Raw genomic sequence first — 19,999 nt, 5'->3', positions numbered from 1 at the left:
TGCCTAAAAAAGATAAATAATAGATAATAATATATGTACAATTAGATATTTAATAATTAGGATTTTTTTTCTCTCAAACACAATCTCTTAAAGCACACACACACATCTTGTGTATTTGGGTTTTAGGCCAGAAAAGTCAGGTTTAGCCTGGGACAAAACTTCATGCTTCCCATTCCATTATTGTCTTATTTCAAGGGACCTCATCACATCTTGTTGCTGACTTGTATTTTTAGATGCAGTGATGGAAGTGATTGGTAGTTATTTATCCTAAATACACTGTTACACCGTGTGTATTGACAGGACAGGGTGCGGGGGTGAAATCCGTTTTCATAAGACTCAAGTCAGCAGAACAAGCACACAGACAGAGATCTGATCTGAGTTCTGATTCAAGGTCAGACAGCACAGACCTCAGGGGACAACTCAGTGCTGAGTTTGTGTGTACGTGTGTGTGTGTGTGTGTGTGTGTGTTTCCTGCAGTAAAGGTAAAGGTCAGTACTTTATGTGTCATGCATGGGAGCAGCTGAAATCTTCAGAATGTCAGTGCAACTGAATTCCACTTAAATCCAGAGCTTGACCTTTACATGGAAACTCAATGAAGACGAAAGGAAACACAAGCAGCTTTACATTTATACAGTAGCAAGGCGTCTGTTTGTCTTGGCTTTTAGCATCATAGTAGAAACAGGGTTTCTCACTTGAACTCACTGTCTCTTTAATGCTTTGTAGAGCCATAAATATATCAAATGAAAGGGAGAGATATTAGTCTGTGTCTGTGATGAAGATGCCCATCAATTAGCTGCAGCCCCATCAACTACAACTGTACTGATACACACATACACAGATGTTTACTCTGGAGTATGCTGTTTGTTGTGAGTGTTCAGTTTTGAAGTGATGTCAACAGTAATGGACTGCTGCCACTGAAATTATGCCTCTGATACATATAAATGTTTCTGCACAGAGAAGAGTGGCGTGAGTAACGTCGGGTTGTGCGCTCACGCGAGTTAAATGCTCTTCCTGGAAGTGGATTCGGAGATGAAAACAATGTAAATGGAAAGGAAGCTGTAAATAAAAGAAGGATCTGAATTCAGAGAAGTTACTGTTGTGAATCTGTGCATCCTCAACATTGGGTTGTACAAACTGAGGCCCTTTCATGAACGTATGTTTAGTCTGAATTTATGCACAAATGTTCACCGTGTTTGAATGACTTCTTGCTCATGGACACTTTGAAAGTTTGTTGTAGACGGTCATAAATGAGATGTCAGGCAGTCTCTAAGTCCTCCAAACTCAACCCCCCAAAAAAAGGTCTATCTTATCCATCCATTGACCGAGCTAATATTAGAGTCGCCCCTCCTTTGCATTGAAAGGTCCTTCGGGAATCTGATCAGGATCCTCCAGGACGTCTTCCACTGGAGGTTTCCCATGCTCATTCAACTCCAGGCTACATTAGCTGCTACCTCACCCCAATCTCTGACCCAACTGTTGGTGACCAAGTTGCATTGTGGATATTGTAGGAAAAGATGAAGAATGTGTGGAATAAAAAAAGACGATAGCTCTTGTTCTGCTCAACCTGTTTTGATCCTTTCTCCTTTTTCTTTCCATTGAGAGTCTGATTACTAAATCAATTGAGCACTGATCTGATGTAAAAAAGAAAAGGTGTTTCCTGATGTGAAAACACTATAGTTTAGGTTTGGTGAGGTTTAGGCACAGAACAACGTGGTTCAGATCAGGGAAAGATCATGGTCACGTTTAGGAGAAACCAACCTTGTCTGTAGGAAACGGGAAAGAAATGGTGATCTCACATGTTAAAGTTTGATGTCTTCTTGACTCATACCTCCACTCTAACCTCCTGTCTCTATAATAACATCTTTGTTTTCACCTTTGTCAATTCAGTGTTAACTCATGTCATTATTTAGTGTTTTCAGGGATAACTGACGCCATCACGTCTCTTGGGAGGACAGTGTCTGGCAGAATTTGCAAGGCTAAATGAATGAGTGAGCGGCAGCTGCAGAGCTCAGTGGCACCGCTGGGCCTCCTCTTCCCGCTCTGTGAGCCGCTTTTTGTTTACCAACAGGCAGCATCCGTGTCCCTCTGAAGCATGGTGATCAGCTTGTTAACAGGAAACTCATTTCCTGATCACACAGCTTCGGGCAGCAATTCGGCTGTGGTTCTGACCCTGATGGTCCCTAATGAGCCCCTAACGAGGCTAAAAGCCACTAACGAGCCCATAACGGCTCTTAACTTGCCTGAAGATCCTTGATAAGCGTAACCAGCCTAATGCATAATTAACATAATGATTGGAGTGGCTACTGGAGCCCAATCACTTCCTATCAAGATGATGCACACAACTACGGAGTTCAGCTGAGTATGTCCACAAACACATGAGCTGATGACTGCTGGGTGGCCAAACCCTCCGTAACAAGATGGTCAAACAGGGACAGGAGGGCACACAGCTCACTGTAGATACCAGAATACAAATGTGCGGCTGCTATCACACACTGAACATGGCATTTGTCCATTTCCAAAATGGCAATCATGGCAGCCTCCAGGCCTGTTCCCAATCTGGCAACCTTTGAGCGGTGTCCTTTCCCCCAAACAGAAAATGAAACTATCAATTACTTAGATTGATCTAAGTTATTTAAGGGATCAGCACAGTCAGTAGGATTCATCCTCAGAGAACTGTAAAAAAAAGCGTCATTGCCATCCATCTAACAGTTGAGGGATTTCTGTCTGAGCAGGCTGGGTGACAGGCTGAAATGACCACATTGCTAGTATGGTGGTGATTGTTGCCTGACAAAAGCTTCAGCCATTGTTGCGTTTACAAGACATGAGGTTATAATTCACCCTGAACAGTGCTATGTCTTCAGGGTGGATAGGAGGCTACAGTGAGTCGCTATTGGAAAGTGAGCTGGGGCTAGCTGGTTAGCATGCTAACTTCAGTAGAAGAAAAGATGTGATAGAGACCAGAGTTGCTTTCAACCACTGGAAACAACTCGAGGTGAGTAAAGGAATGAAGTTTGATGCTGAACTTGTAACGTTTCTTACAGAGTGGTAAGTAATGGACATGTAGCAGCTATGTAGCATTAGCAAAACTTTCAAATAGCTCCTTTAAAGTGAGTTTATACAACCTGTGCTGAATCATGGTTGATGTTGCTAGTAACATTTGTGCTTTTAGTTTGACAAGTCAGAATGTCTGTTGTAAAAAAGGCTGGAAAAATTACTGAGCTTTGGTACTTGGAGCTGGTAGGTGGATTTGTGAATTAGCTGTTTGCTTTCATTTTTTTGCTCGCCTAGGCTAAATATCTGCTGACTCAAGCTTCATATTTAGCATACCGATGTGAGAGTGGTTTCAAAAATGAATACATACATTTCCTAACATTTCAAACAATGTCTTTAAGCATTGACTTGTTTTTAGATGTCAATTTTAACACCTTTATACAGTCTCACTGACCTGTAGAAGGCACTCGCTGGAGAGCAAATGTCCACATCCATCCTCCAACTTTTAAAGATGCAGCTTTCATTTGTCCTCTTCTTAATCTTGGATTCAGGTTTTGGTTTGTCTTGTAACAAAAGACTTACTGTAAGAATTCTTTATTACAGACCTTACAACCAGCACATGAATGCACCATAACACACAATCTAGGATATGTGATTATCACCAAAATCCAATCAGTGGGCAACTTCTGTTTGCCAAATCCATTCTAATTTGTGGGATATCAGACTTTCTGAGATCAGAGGTCATATCATCCTGACAACAGAGAGAACAATATATTCCTGCAGCCCTGGGAGATGGGTTTGTGTGATAAAGAATTGGCAGGAAAGGGAATCAAAGCTGAGGTGGAAAGGAAGAAGGAATTTCTCTCCAGCTTTGTTCGTGGAATCAATTTTTCTTTCAGCTCTCTGCCACTAAGGTGTCAACAGCAGGAGGTCTGTGGAGGACAAGAAAGAAAAACATCTGCTGCCCCGTTTTTTTATGAAGTGATGATGGAGTTAGAAATCACCTAACAAAGGGTTTTAATAGCAGAGGATGTCTTATTCTGAAAGGTACAGGGTGGTCAGAGGAGAGGAGAGGATATGAAACAGAAGATGAGTAAGAGGCGATTAGAGTAGAAAAGGCGAGGGAGGCCGAGGAATGGAGCTTGCTGAAGAACAGAGAAAAGAAGTGATTGGACAGGAAGGGATTTGAGCTAATGAGAGATAAATGTCCAGAGCAGAGAGAAAGCAAAGTCATCCATCATAACAGTAGGATCCACCGTGATGACGAACTTTGGTTTCATTTCTTGCCGAGTTTGCCATCTTGAACTTTCGTCTCTTTTTCTAAAGTACAGGCGACACGTTCTTCCTCGGCCCCTGAGGGTTTCCTTTGCTCACCCTTAACAATCTTCCTCTGTTTCTGTTACAACAAAACAAATCCCTGAACCCAGCCCAGAAAAGCTGGTAGCAGTTCATGGTAAATCAGCTCCACTGGGGCATGGTGCCATCTTTCAGTCTCTGCGTCCACAGGTTGATTCATGACTCACCGGCCTCGGGGTTATATCAGTGTGGCCGCAGAGTCAAGAAAATTACATTCTCCACATGCTGAGAGAGTCGCTGGCATCCTGAGTCACAATTATGGCTCAGTGACAAAGCCTTTCTTTAAAAAAAGACAACTTTTTAGGTTTGCACCAGATCGGTAGCTATGGTAACAGGTGTTGGTGCTGGTGGGTGCGGCCATGTGTTCACCATGTGCATCACTACATGTCAAGCCATTGAATCTGGAGCACATTGCCGGATTGAAGTTTGTTACAAAGGCTTTAAGGGGAGTGTGATCTCTGCTGAAAGGCCTGAGAGGAGATGCAGTGAATTCTGTGTTGTGTGGGACATTGCAGCCTCAGGCCGTCAGTGAATTAAACCATTGTAGCTGCTGTAGGACAAAAAAAAGAAAAGTGCTGTCAGACGGTAGTTATTTGTGTCAGGTCTGAGGAAGCTTAGCTGGAGCAGTTGGGGGTTCAGGGCATCAGTCAAAGCCAGCCCAGTGGCGTTAATGAGGAAGGGGCAAGTACTGTCATCCCTCAACCTGCTCTTTTAGAGTGAGTCCACCCTAGAAGAGTTGTTAAAGCTCACTTTGACATTGGGGGAATAATAAAAAAATAAGGGAACCGCACAATGTGCCATGTGTGCCCTTGATGAACTCAGCTACATAGAAGGATTCTCTTTGAAAGCCTCTAATGCATGGGTACTCAATTAAAAGTGAAAGAGGTCAGGTTGGACAAAAGTGTATCCCACTCACTGACTGACAGAAACGCTCTGTCAACTTATAGGTAATGCATCCGGGTCGAGATAGGACTGCGTCCGAGTCCGGATCCGGATCACGGTCCACCTATCAGTGACCTCTGCTCTAATGATTTCAGTTTTATTGGGGAAACCTAGCGGTCGACGAAGACCATCAGCGCCAGCAAAACAACAGAATTGGTCTTTTGTTCAAACTATTAAAACTCCTTTATAGTACAAAGAAATTCAGATACAAGGTCTTAGCCTCACCACTGGGAGCAGTTGTGGTTCAGTGTCTTGCTTGGACCCCTCAGACTACCAACTGAGGGACCTGCTCTCTCTCCAGTGTTTACATTCTCTTCACAAGTGATCTCTTAGAGTCATTCAAATATTGACGGTTGTCTCTGAGCAGCAAAGGAGGACATAGTTGGTGAAACCTTATCCCAACAAACTCTTTCCCATTGTGGAAAAGCCCTTTTGTTACTACAGAGGCCCCTGGCTTTGCTGAATACCTTCTACTACTCTGCTGTATTTTTAACTATGATTTTCCTCTGTACTTGGCTTTTCTGTACCTGCTGTAATTCTACATCTACATCTACACAGCAAATGATTTCCAACCTCGGCACCAATTTCAGCCTCAATGAGATGAAACTGAGCTTGGCTCAGATAAGCTCCTCAGCACTTCTGAGACCAGGAAATGGCAACAGTAACTGCTGGCATCAGAGGAGAACCCATATTTTTGAGGAATTAAATGGCAATTCAGCTACACTCATACGGACATCACAGAACCATTCTAGGTCAGGTTTTGATGCTCCTGATTTTGGGATTTAGTCCCCAGAGGACAGATTCAGGATTTAGTGAGCCTTTATCCTTCTCTGTAATCTATCTGTCACAGTCATGGGATCAGCAATCGCCCCACGAGGTCTACACTTCCTCCTCAGCCTCACACTGGATCTGTCCACCCACACAACTCAGCTCAGACTCGCACTTGGTCTAAAATTTCAATTTGAACACAAGAAATATTAATTAAATTTAATGGCGTCAGACCAACAGTCGTCACATTCACATTTCAAAGAGGATTACAGAGAAAAATGAGACTCAAGCTCAAAATCTGTATGAAAAATATTCATGTTTATTTAGGTTGTGATGTGTGGATGTGTGAGGACCCAAAGTTACACACAGTTACACTCTTTTGTAAACCTTATTTTCCATTTGTATTATATTACATCTTACATATTTGTGATAATTTTGACTCCACTGACGAGAACCCTTATACTTTTAGTGGCCCTGTGGCTTCTGCTCTGGTGCCACCTTCAGGAAAAACCACACTCTTTAGTGCGCCTGCTTGTGACTGTAGCCTCGTGTACTGCAGGGACAGGCTACTGTTTCAGGACCGTAATTAACTGCCATAAAAGGTTTATTCCACCCAGATCCTGCTTTTTATTCAAGTAATTGTAGATTTAAAGGAGTTTCACCCAAATACTACAAATGAAGATGGAATCATATGCTATGAACTTTGCAGTCACTAGATCTCAACCAGATCTTGTCATGGTTTACCATGACAAGATCTGGTTGTTTGTTTGGATTTTGCTATTTCCTGTTTTATTTTGTAGTCAGTTTCCTTGTGTGTCTCTTGATGTTTTGACTTTCCTGTCTTTTATCCTGTTTCCCTCCTTGTTGATTGGCTGCCCCGCCCTAATGTGTTTCACCTGTGTCCAATCACCCTTGCCTCCCTTGTGTCTATTTAGTCTCTGTGCTCCCCTTTGTCTGGGTTGGTTCGTCTGCCGTTATTGTCCTCGGCTTTACCTGCTGTTGTTGTCCCCTGTGTCTCTGGTTGTAGTTCCTTGTTGGCCCTCGTGCTTAGGTTTCCTGTTCAGTTGGTTTCCCTGTTTTGATTTTGAGTTTTGTAAGTAGTTACGTTTTGTTATTAAAACATTTTGCACTTGCTCACGTGTGTTGGTTGCATTTGGGTCCAGCTTACCACGAATGTGACAGATATTTGAGAGGTTGGAAACAGGCAAGACACAAAGATGACTCCTGGGACAGATTCAAGATTGTATACTGTATGTACACACACATATATATATATATATATATATATGTGTGTGTACATACACACACTGGACTGCATATACAATGACACTGGACTACAGAGAGAGAGAAAATAGAAATAACAGAAATAACATGTTATTGAAATTTAACTTTTCCTCACGCGTAATACTCAGACCCCAGATTGTAAGTAGGTAACGGCACCACGTATCAACTGGGTAGTTTCCTCAATTCCTTTGAAATCCCTCCACTACAGAGATGAACGATTGGGGCAACTAAAATCAGTACAGTAAATACATTATGAATGAATACAGTTTGTATATGAAGTATGAACTAGCTTTCATACTAATTTAATATGAATTTGCCCGCCGCTGCAATTTAATAGCTTAATGTTGCTAATATATAGCATAGCCTATAATAATAGGTCATAGGATACTTTCCTGATAATGGCAGGGATAAATGATTATTGCAGGCTCCAGCAGGGCTTTAGAGTTCCAGTCTTCTTACTTACTGGGTTTCTAATAGCAGAGCACTTCAGTTGGGATTAGAATTCTTAAGAGCTCAAATTACAGAGTGAATGTGAATAGAAATTACTGACTGTGTCACAGAAAGGAGATACTTGTAATCAGTGATCCACCTGATTATGATTGTAAATTTGCTCCTTTGTGGCCTTTAAATTTTCTCCCTCTGAAGAGGGAACACACTGTCCTCCATGCTGAGATATTGCTGCTTCCTGTAGTTGCAAGTAGCTCAGTTATTCATATGTGTTAGGATGTTATCGGAGGACCTTAGACTTTCCCAAAATGTTGCCTGGAGTTTTCACTTTGTGTTCAGAGTAAAAGCAGAGAATGATTTGGATTATTTTCCATGTCAATACATCTGCAGATTATTTTCTATGTGTATGAAGTAAAAGTGATGACTTCAGATTGTTTTTTTTTTTGCCTGACCAACAATTTAAAACCTCAGTTTACTCCCATAGAGACTAAAAACATCAAATTCACATTTTAGACGGTAACGATTGACTGGAAATATTGTCAATTAACTGAATCGACCTATTGTTTCTTAAAATTACTTAGTATAACATTTTTACTTAACTTGAAGTGAAGTGGGGAGAAAGGACTCTGATGGGAGGTGGTGGGTCTCATGTTCCGCCCAGCAGGAAATAGTTGCTCTAATGTGACACAGCTCCAACAAAAACACATGAAATCTCATTGAAAAAGATCCTGTTTGGACTCTCAGGTTCGTCTCTTACCCTCAGGGACTCGTGACTAACATAATGGTCTTCTTTTATTTTTTCTTTTAAATCTGTCGCTCTGCTTCTTTCCTGCCCATCATCATCATCATCATCATCATCATCATCATCATCATCATCATCATCACCATCATCATCATCATCATCATCATCATCATCATCATCATCATCACCATCATCATCATCATCATCATCTTCATCATCACCATCATCATCATGCTCCCTCTGCTCTGCCTGCAAATACGACATTAAAAATACAAACAGAGACAAAATCAAAGACTGTGGATTATACAACCACGCAGTTCCTCAACCCAGCCTGACCTCCATCCATCCAAACAACAGTAACAACACCTCCATGTTCTACAGCTTAACCTCCTGCCATTGGATCACTTGCTATAATCCTAATCAAGTCTCCTGGTTAACGTTGTTGTGGTCAGTTTAACTTTGTTTATTTGATACAGAGTAATGGCAGAGCCGGAGAGGGGAAGGTTTTTGCAGTATGTTGCTTATTTTCACGCAGCTGTCCTCATCCTGCTCCATTATTTTTTTGACACATGTTCTCTCACTTCCACTTTCTGCTCCGTCTTGTACTGTATTGTTAAAATGCAACAGGATGCCTGCTGTGTCCCTGCAAGTCAGTGCAAGGTAGGACTGTACCACCTCTGGGGAGAAGCTGCTCATTCACTTCCCTCCTCCTATAGACTCATAGATCTAACCTGAGTGTTGTTTGAATGGGGATTCAACCTGAGCCCAAGGTACACACAGCTTATTGGGATTTTTCCAGATCCACTACACTCCAACAGAGGAGCTGCTGTGTGGTCTGGTCCAAAAGCAGAAAACTTAGCGTCTTCCTGATATGACTGCGTGTGTGTGTGTGTGTGTGTGTGTGTGTGTGTGTGTGTGTGTGTGTGTGTGTGTGTGTGTGTGTGTGTGTGTGTGTCTGAATGTATGAATGTGAAGCAGGAGGTGTCCCCTTTCCACGAATAGATAAATATTCAAGCAGGTATGAGTCCTCCAGGTGTCATTAATAGAGGGGTTGAGGACCAAGTGAGGTGCTGCTCAGTCTTCTTCTACATAAACCTTGGAGATCAGCGCTCCAGGTTCAGGTGAATCAGACTTTATAATGGAGTGTATGAGACACACACACACACTTACACACACACACTCTCCCCAGCCATTTCACCTGCACACACTTATTCATAACTTCTCTACATTTATCATGCGATCTGTTGCCTGTATAATCAGTGTGGCTGCATTTGTTTGGGACTATTTCTACTGGCGGATTAATCTACATTTAGTGTTCTGGCGAGGAACATTGAGACTCACTAATTTGTTTTTAATTGTTTTTGGAAACTGGAGCTCTGTGGCTCAGAGGAGGAGGAGGATTTATCACTTCTAGTTATTAGGAAACAGTCAGTGTTTACAGTAATATATAGAATATAACTTTTGTTTGTCCTCACTTCATTAGACTGCACTGCTTTGGAAACAGCTCAGGTGCAAGTGTACTTATACTGAGAACATATTCATTATTCATATGAGTAATTTATAATGATATTGCAACAGCAAGAGCCATTCATAAAATTAAGCTGATCTACTTGCAGACCGCGCATGTGTGTGTGTATGTGTGTGTGTGCGCACGCATCTCCATCAATATCTTCCAAAGCCTCAAGCGCAAGAGGAAATAAAAGTGAATGAAATCAGGAAGTGTCTGTTTTCTCTTCTCATGTGGGGATAACTCATGAATACACAACCCCGCCTCCTGGAAATGACACTTACCTGCTGCTAATTTGTTTTTCCAAACACAGTTTTATCCTTCAGTGTATTATTAAGAACTGTGTTACAAGTGCGTCGGAGGGAAGCACAACTTTACTGAGTGTTGTGCAGATAATGTAGGCTACTATATAAATACGCCAGCAATGAGTGAGACAGTATTGTGCAGGTTTCCTTTGGGGAGAGCACTGAGCTTCTACAGGAGTGCAACCTGCTCTGACTCACTGCTCTTAAATACGCAATCCAACATCAGACGACATCTAACCTCGACTGCAGACACAGCGGTAAATACCAGGGCTGGTGACTTATGAGCAGCACTTCTGAAACTTCACACGGTTCATTAATATATGCCGTTAAATGTAACCATTGCAACTTGCTCAGTCTACACTGCACGCAGCTGACTGGGGCTAGTAGGAAACCAAAGGGATTGTTTGACGTCACCGATGAGCGGCAGTTTAGTTGCTGTTGATCGGTGCGAGGGCAAACAGCTGCATATGGCGACAAGGTGAACCTCTCCACCTCTTCACCCCCCCCACCCCCCTCAGTGCAGACTATTGGCAGAAGATACAATTTACATTTGTCTATTTGTATATGCGAGGTTTAAGGGGGTTTATAGATGTCATTGCAAAATGTGCTACTGTGGAGGGGCCTTGTGGGGCCCCTAAACCTTTGCCTAGTTTGCCTTTCCTGTACCTCTGTTCTTATGTGCCACACACATCACTTTAGTTTAGTTATGTGGATAACTTTGCAGAGCAGAGCCTGTTGCTCTGCACTCAGTCCTGTTCCAGCTTTGAGAGGGTCACAAATAGAACTGAGGCTGTTATTTATTGTATTTGCAAGGGCATGCACCCTTATCCTGAACATTTGTGCAGATTCAGATGGATGATAGTGACCCTGGAACTCAGGTACATAATGTAGCTTTTCAGTCAACAGCTCTTCAGTGAAAAATCCATCCTCAGGGAGTGTCCCAGAAGGTTATCCTGTAGATCACTGCCTTCTGTTTGCCAGTATTGTGACTATACAGCTGTTATTTTTTCAAAGGGCATCTTCACAGTTGGAACAAAAGTTGCTTTGTCTCTCTGTTTGAGTCCCCTCAGTTCCAATGAAGGGAAATCTTAATGCTACAGTACACAGTGACATCATGTTCGTCTGCTTCCTGTTTCAACATGACAATCCCTCCATACACAAATTGTTTTCCCTGTTTGGTGTGGAAAAACTTGTCGGGTCTGCACAAGAGCCCTGATCTGAGCCTCGTCCAACATGTTTGAGGTGAACTGCAACACCAAAGGTGAACCAGATCTTATCACCCAACATCAGTGTTGGACCTCACTGACCCTACGGAGACTCAGCCTGCAAGAGTGGAGGCTGACAGAGCAGCACATTAATCCCCATAGTGTTGCAGCCATGTGTGACACTATCACATATGGCTGTAATGGTGTTTTTTTTTTTTAAAAAAAGGTGCTATATGTTAAGTTTCCTCTGCTGCAGAACATGGTTTCTTGCCAGGAGCCGGCAGTGATGCCGATCGCTCGGCACCATTTCCCTTGCTGCTCTTACACACTAATAACTGCTGGCAACATTTTTTTCCCGGACTTTATGTGCCAAACATTTACAGCCTGAGGACACATCTTAAAACTTATAGCTCCTACATGACATAAATAATCACTGAATCATTACATCAATAATACACGAAGCAAATTACGATACAGCAAATTGATACAAGATTTATTGGCCAAAAGCGTATGACAGAGTCTGAGGTGAGTCGACTCCCAGGTCCATGAATGAATGAATGATCGTGCAGGGTGAATGAAGCGCTGGTCTGACCTCACTCTGACCCTGTTTGTGTAAAGCAGGAAGAGAACGTTTTTCTTTTCTTTTTTCTCTTTTTTTTTTTTTGTCCCTATCTGTATTCTGACAGAGCATAACTTTACCATATCCTGGTGGGAATACAAGGTCTGGACTCAGTCAGAGTAACGTAAACACAGTTTAACACGCTGACAGTCTAATACAAGCATCACTGGGGATGAAGGAGGCTCCATTTCATATTTATACACAAATGCTGGTATGCAGCAGCAGCAGCAGCAGCAGCAGGAAATGTTTGTTCCTGCCCGTCTGTTGCTGCAGATATGGGGCTAAACTTTCTTGCTCACATAAACATTTAACTGCAAGTTATCGCAGTCACAGTGGGAAAAGCACAGGTTTAAATAATGCAGTGCTACAGGTGCACTCGGCAGCCTCGGTTCCAGGGACCTGGTACTGTGTATACTAGTTAAACCTGTGATCCTTAAGATTTCAGCGCGGGTTGATTTGGTTCCTGGTGGTTCTGGCAGTGTCCGTGTGTTTTAATGAAACAGGAGGTTCAGCTGGAAACAAATCATCCCATCAGCTCAGGCATAGTAAAAGCTTAACTTGTGTTGGATGTGTGCAGCCGGGCTCACAGCTCTTCATCCAATACCTCACTGTAGCTTCTGCTCCTTTCATTTCTCTCTTGCAAAATTTCAAAGTGAATAGCCGATAAAAAAAAAAAAGACACTTTTTAAATGATCAGCTAGCGCCAGTGGGGAACCGTCAGAGAAGGCCCAAACTCTTATGCTCTTCCTCACAGGTGCAGCCAGTCGGCAATCTAAGGTAGGCGGAGTCTCCCAGGAACCAGGAAGCCAGGGCAATAGCAGACAAAGCTGTAAGGCACAGGGGCGACAAGGACATAGGAACCAATGAGCTCTGAGCTGAGAGAAAGAATTGAGAGACGGACGAACATCTTTCATGTGATTTTTGTTGAAAAGAAAAAACAGAAATCGATATCGCCAGCGTAATCCTTTGACCCAGCTGTGATACAGCTGTGATACAGCTGGGTCAAAGGAGTGAACAGGGACACTGAAGTAACACTGAAACACATGATTCCAGGAAATCCCCTCTGAATCTCAATTTGAATCTCCTGTGGGAAAGGCAGACCCCAATAAAAAAATACCATAGAGCTACATAGAGAATGGAAATAGCTATTGTAGAAAAATTGCAGACCATAAATAATTATAAAATTAGTTTTTCTTATATATAAGCTTATATTCAACGATGTAATTTGTGGAATCTGTTCAGATTACCAGATGGCTGTCACTCCTGTGCTGAGGCCCTGTCCAGCTTAATCACTGATCTGCTCTGCCTAATGAGGAATTTAAAATGCAGCTTGATGATTACACATAAAGAATAATTATGATTAGAGTGACACGGACCCATTGTTTCCTCTCTTTGTCCTCCAGTGTGCAGTCAGAGCCGTCCGATGGCTGATGGAGTTTCTCATTAACTAACAAAGAGCCTGGAACCACTAATGCTGTCAGGATGGGGAAAAAAGAGTTATTCGATGATTTGTGTTTGGTTTCAGGCCAGAAAACCTCAAGTGTGATTATGGGTTTGTTTCATTATGGTTTTTCCTCTTTTATTAATATAGTGTCTACAGTGGCAGCCTTTTCAAAGTCTAATTTAATGTGTTTATTCAAAGATCCCCGAAATGTCGTCAGAATATCTGAGTTAGTGTGTGTGCTGCAGAATAATAAAGTGTGGAGTGTCTGTGACAGGACTTTTGAGAAATCCTGTGAGGTTAGGGTTTTGACCCCAAAAAAAAAAAAAATAATGCACTTCTGTAGCTCAAGTCATGAGGAAACCACAGTTCAAAATAAAAACTGCACATTTTTAAAGTGGCTTTTTATTGTGAGCAGCCTGAGGCACACCTGTGCAGCAGTCATGCTGTGTAATCAGCATCTCCATATGCTACACCTGTCAGGTGGACGGATGATCTTGGCAAAGGTCTCGCCGACACAGGGTGTATTTTTGTGTGTATAGAAAAAAAGTCTTGAATCTTTTATTCCAACTCATGAAAAATGGAAGCGAAAACAAAAGTGTTGCGTTTATATTTTTGTTCAGTAAATATATTTTCACAAGATAGAAGTCATGGTCTCAATCTGGTTTCTCTTCTTGGCAATTATGAGAGACAATGCTAGACAGGTGTAGTAAAGGTGTGACTTTGGGGCAGGTTTGCTTGATTTGACAGGTGTCTCGGCCTATCACAGTCCCGTCTCAGCTACATTTGTATATGATATATGATAGATGAATAGAATAGTTTAAGAAAGATGAGTGAAAGAGGAAAATTAGATGCATGACTGCAATGAATATTAAAAGCCGCCGTAACATTGCGGGTGGCAGACTCCCGCCCCGCTGCAGGTCTGAGGGTCTCGCTCTGCGGCTCATCAGGTTGTTCTTACCACAATGTTACATCATCATAAAATCAAACTCTGCGGCCTTGGTCCCGTATTTTTTAAAAAGTGAACCATTCATATTGTCTAAAACGTGTCTAAAATATTCAATCACAGAGACGAAGTGGTTTCCAGGGACGATCTGACTCTCTCTCTGTGGTTATTCATAATTCAGCTCTGCTTGGTGAATGTTACCAGATTAAATAAAGAGTGTTTTATTGTGAACTTTCTTGTTGCTATTAAATTGATGTTTCCCTCTCTGTGTTCCAACAGGTACAAGGCGATAGTGAACCCGATGGACATCCAGACGTCCAGCGCTGTCTTCTGGACGTGTCTGAAAGCTGTTTCTATCTGGCTGCTGTCCGTCCTGCTCGCTGTCCCCGAGGCCATTTTCTCTCAAGTTGTCTCCTTGCAGGTAAGATGGACAAACAGCAGGTCCCTTCACACCACCCGTACGCCACAACAACAAAAGCCGGGCAGAGCACAGGTCACATGACACCTTTGTAAAGCAGAGTCTTACAAAAGAGGTGAAAGCTGCTCAGCAGAGCAGGTGAAGGAGTTCACACTCTGCGAGCAGCGTCTCAGCGGCGTTCCCTCCAGACAAACATCAGCCCCGACAGCTACGGAGTCTTTACAGTCAGATTTATGGATGATGATTTGACTCTGCAATCTGTCCTCCACCGTCTCACCTCTTTCCTCACCTTTTTTCCCTAATTCTGTGCTCATTTATCCTCTTTCCTTTCGAGTTGTCTCCTTTCCTCCCTTCTCTCCTATTTCTTCTATTCTCTCATTCTCTCACTTTCCATTTTGTTCTTTCCTTTCCTGCCTTTCTTTTTCTCTTCTCTTCCTCTCCTCTCACTGTCCTTTCTTGCATCACCTCTTTCTTCTCTTCATCTTTTCTATTCCTTTGACTGTTTTTCCTTCAATTTCTTCCCTTATTCTCATTATCTCTCCTCTTTTGCTTCCTCATCTTTTCGGCTCTTTCTCCTCCCTCCTTTTCATGTGCCCTCTTCCCTTCTTCTCTCCTCAATCAATTTCTCTTCCTGCTGTTCCTCTTTCTCCTCTTTTTCTCTTTCATCTCTTCCTTTCTCCCAAATTTCTCCTCAATCATCCCTTCCCTCCTCTCCCTCTCAGGGTCACCGGGACAACATGAACGTCACCTTTGTGAACTGCGTGCCGTACCCGCTGTCCAATCCGATGCATCCAAAGATCCACTCTGTGATGATCTTCCTGGTTTACTTCCTGATCCCTCTGGTGATCATCTCTGTGTATTATTACCACATCGCCCGCACGCTCATCAAGAGTGCCCACGACATGCCGGGAGAAGTCAGCGAACACACCAAGAGACAGGTGACGGATGGATGAATGAATGGGCGAATGAATGAATGATTTATCTAAGGAGCGGTTTGATACGTGTACACTTATTTTCACTTATAGGTTTTATGTTCCAACGCAAACAACTGTGGCTGTTTCCTGATGCAAGATGACTGTTGATGATAGGTGGCGTCTTTTTGCGGCTTCATGTCGTAAAAAAAAAAAAAAAGAAAAGAAAAAAGAAGAGGAATGCAAAGAAGCAACAGCAGCTGATTTGTGCTGCAGTAGCATTTTCACAGTCTGATTTGAATCAGTTTTTTAGTTATATTTTTATTTTGATTTCAGTCCCCATTGGTTTTGGTGATGTGGTTACCGGTGGTAACAGCGGGGGAGTTACAGGTCACTGAGTTCAGTTGGAAAATGACACATGTATCACTGGGGGCAGAAAACTGGCCTTGAGCAGCTACTCTGTCTCTGGTTGTATTTGTCAAGTCGAATCAATACAGTTTTTTTTTTTATATGACCCCAAATCACAGAGTTTTAACCCTTTAAAAGGAAAAAGAGAAAGAAACCTCAGCAGGAACCTAAGAGGAGGAAAGCACCTTCAACCAGATGCTGTGTTTTCAACGATCGAGAGCATTGATCGTTTCATTCATGAAACCACAGAAAGGTCACTTAGTTACTGAAATAATACTGATCATAAAAGATATAAAAATGGTTTTAAATGATGAGAATTTAATCCGTCCAACAATGAGACAACAGCTGTGTGGCTTCGTCCTTCGGAGGCTGCGTTTGAAGACCGATTGTGTCACAGCAGCAAAAGGGGGATGTCTCATTTCCTCAGCCAAGGAATACGTCCTTTTCCTGGGCAACAAAAGCTCCGACAGCTCGATCCTTCGTAGTCCGGCATATCCCAAGATTCATTGCGTGCCGGTAATGAAAATAATATGGCAGCAGACAACACCAACAGAAAGCTCAAGATTACACTTTTAATGATAAGTATTGGGTTTCAGTATAACTGTTAAAACCAAGGGCCTTAAAACCTCAAGTTTTCGTGAAAGAACAGTTACGTGTTGTGTAAGTTTCTCGGCAACAGGAGCCGCACTTTGCAGAATTCTCTGTAGACCGGACTGCCTTCGTCGTCTATGACGGCTACAAAGGGCCACACCTTCGTAGACCGTGTCCTCGGAAAGATGTGGCCCCTGAATTGGGACACAGCCTATGTGTAGGCTACATGATGAAGCTGGCACTCTGTACTTTAAATTCAAAATCATGAAAAATTGATTTTCATTGGGGGAGGGGGGATAATGATTTGTTAAAATTTAAAAATCACAATTTTGAACTCTCAGTCAACAAGTGTGATGGAGTGTTTGATTTAGTGTGTCTTGCACACCAGCAGGGAGCGGACACTTCACAGTCAGCCTGACCTGTCGCTGTCTGAGAAAGCTCCTGCTGTTCGTCTCTCTGAAACTTGATTTTTCACTCCTAACAAGTCAATGTGCAAGTGAATGAAATAGTTGGGGAAAGTGACACAAGAACAAAAAAAAAAGAAAAAAAAGTGTCCTCTGTGATTTCCAACTCTTGGAAAAGATAGTCAGCCTGAAGTTTAGTTTAATGGAGATCGACTGGGATGCGATGCTTTTTGCACCCACACCTCCCACTCCAGTGGCTTCAGAGGCCTCGGTAAATATTTCAGCCGTGAGGGAGGTTTCGTGGAGGACTGTGTCAGCTGGGAATGAGTAATCACTTTACACCAGCTTGATCTTCACAGATGGAGGAGAGGTCACAGGGAGGGGGGAGCTGAATTATTAAAGACCCAACAGCGGCAGGTCAGATCCAGTGTACATGATCAATGATGGAGCAGCGCAGCTGGGAATTACTAATATAGCTCAGTGGATTATCGTGATAACAATCAGTGCTGATGGTAAATCCAATATAATGTCCCTTTTTACAGCAGTAAGTTCATCAGTACAAGAGGAGTCATGTCACACTCACCAGACTGCTGCTCTCAGCTTCTCCTTTTAACACAGCGGCGGTTTTACTCACTAATTGTTTCCAGGTGTTTCCAATTAGCTTTTAATTAGTGAAGCTACCGTCAGTGAAACGCGACACTTCCTGTTCATTTAGATTTAAAAGCCCAACCTGCTGGACTTTTATTCTGATGCATCTGTGCAGGAAGTGTTGATTTACTGACATCAGTAACAGTAGTAGTGCAGGTCTTAGAGTTATCAGACCTATTAAATCTAACAGTGAAAACAGTGGTAGAAGTATCTCTGGCGAAAACTGGACTTGGCATGAGACTTAAAGACGAAATCATTCAAACAAGCTTTGAAAGCGCTGCAGCTTCATTTCAATTTTCTTTCAGTTTTTCTTTTCAACAGACCAGAGATTTAAGACTTGTAACACAACCAGCTCTGGTATTGTTGTGGTTCTTGCTTTCCTTTTTCATTTCACGGAGCTCATTAACTGAAGTTGCCAACATGAAAACACATAAATACTGAGGGGGAAGTCATTTCAGTGACATAAAAAGCAGAGCCCCACCGCAGCCTGGTGTGGCTCTGCAGGTCTGAACAGGACACACTGCAGGGAAGTTGACCTCGACAAACTCAGGGTTAATGGAGAGTCGCTGACTAACAAACAGTGAATCAACTCCTGACACAAAGAGCTGAGAGAGGAGGAGGATCAGGAGACAGTCACTGAGATGTGAACAGACTATAATGGTCAGGCGGTGGTGAAGTACAGCTTTGTTTGTATTATACTGTAGCTACAGATAACACCTTCATATTTATCTGCTCCCTAAGTAATGACTGTACAAGCAGTTGACTGTAGAGATCAGATGCCATGGAGGAATGATCATGTCTGTGATGATCGTTTTAATGAGATGTGTAAAATTAACATACATAGCTACAATTTTCATCCGTCTGATCTTTTCATTCAGTTGTTGATTCATTTATTGATCTGATCATCTATTTCCACCACATAATGATTAAGTCTTTTTTCCTAGTTGGTCTATAGATCTTTTAGTTCCAGTGAAGGGAAATCGTAATGCTGCAACATGCTGGGATGTTTTAGACTACAGTGTTCTTCCAATTTAGTTTTAGTTTAGTTTTTAATATGACTCTGCCCCGGTGCACAAGGCCAGCTCTGTAAAGAAATGCTTCTGGTAGTGCCTTATTTTACGGGTCATGAAATTCCAAATAACTTCCCAGAAAGGACCATTTGATTTGGCACTAATTACAGCTAAATTTGACAAGCGTGTTTAACTGGTACATGTGCAATTAACTACTAACTACTAAGCTAGTTTAACACAGTTGGGGCACAGCAGGTCTGCTGCTCATACTCAAATGTAATATATGTAAATATACTGAATTTCCATATATGGAATATATAGAAGAAAACGTGTAAAAATTTCATACACTGACATGTCAACCCTTTACAAATACATGTTTATGTATGTATTCTTATATTGTAGACATATGTTACATAAATATATATCCATCCCAAAGCCTGTTATGTTGATATTATAAACAGCAGGGTCCAAAAGTCCGAGACCACTGTCCTAGAATGGGAATGTTTAAAATGAATAAGAAAACCATATACACTGTGTGCACAATTATTAGGGATGTTGTATTTTTGAGGATTAATTTTATTGTTGAACAAATACAGTGCTCTCGATCCAAAATGTTAATAAAGCTCAAATCTGAATATTTAAGACAGTAAAAGTGAGTTTTTGGCTTTCTTAGGAGAATATCCATTTGTGCACAATTATTGGGCAGCTATTAGTGTGCACAATTATTATGCAACTAAATGAAAAACGAAAATTTTCCCATCTCACTTGTTTATTTTCATCTGTTAAAGTGAGAATAACAAACAAAAACAACTCAAAATTTACAAATAAACAATTCTGACATTTCCAAAAAAGAATTCAGTGACCAATATAGCCTCCCTTCTTTTCAATAACAGTCATAAGCCTTCCATCCATGGAGTCTGTCAGTTTCTTGATCTGTTGATCAATTTTTTGTGCAGCAGCAACCACAGCCTCCAGGCGCTGTTCAGAGAAGTGCATCGTCTTCCCTCACTGTAAATCTCCCGTTTAAGAAGGGCCCACAAGTCCTCAATAGGGTTT

At 42.0% G+C, this 19,999-nt stretch overlaps 1 protein-coding gene across 1 annotated transcript in view; it reads left to right on the top strand.

Annotated features, from left to right (window-relative positions):
• nmbr (neuromedin B receptor) overlaps positions 1 to 19,999 on the top strand; it is a 48,420-nt gene that overhangs the window by 11,115 nt on the left and 17,306 nt on the right. Inside the window, exons 2-3 of the mRNA XM_022737875.1 lie at positions 14,833 to 14,974; positions 15,694 to 15,909. Coding sequence (XP_022593596.1) covers positions 14,833 to 14,974; positions 15,694 to 15,909 — 358 coding nt within the window. The remainder of the gene's footprint in view (positions 1 to 14,832; positions 14,975 to 15,693; positions 15,910 to 19,999) is intronic.

This window comes from Seriola dumerili, unplaced genomic scaffold, assembly GCF_002260705.1.
Source record: "Seriola dumerili isolate Sdu_G_001 unplaced genomic scaffold, Sdu_1.0 BDQW01000025.1, whole genome shotgun sequence".
Lineage (NCBI taxonomy): Eukaryota > Metazoa > Chordata > Actinopteri > Carangiformes > Carangidae > Seriola > Seriola dumerili.
The sequence above is the reverse complement of the archived record's forward strand: the minus strand, read 5'-3'. Positions and strand labels throughout refer to the sequence as shown.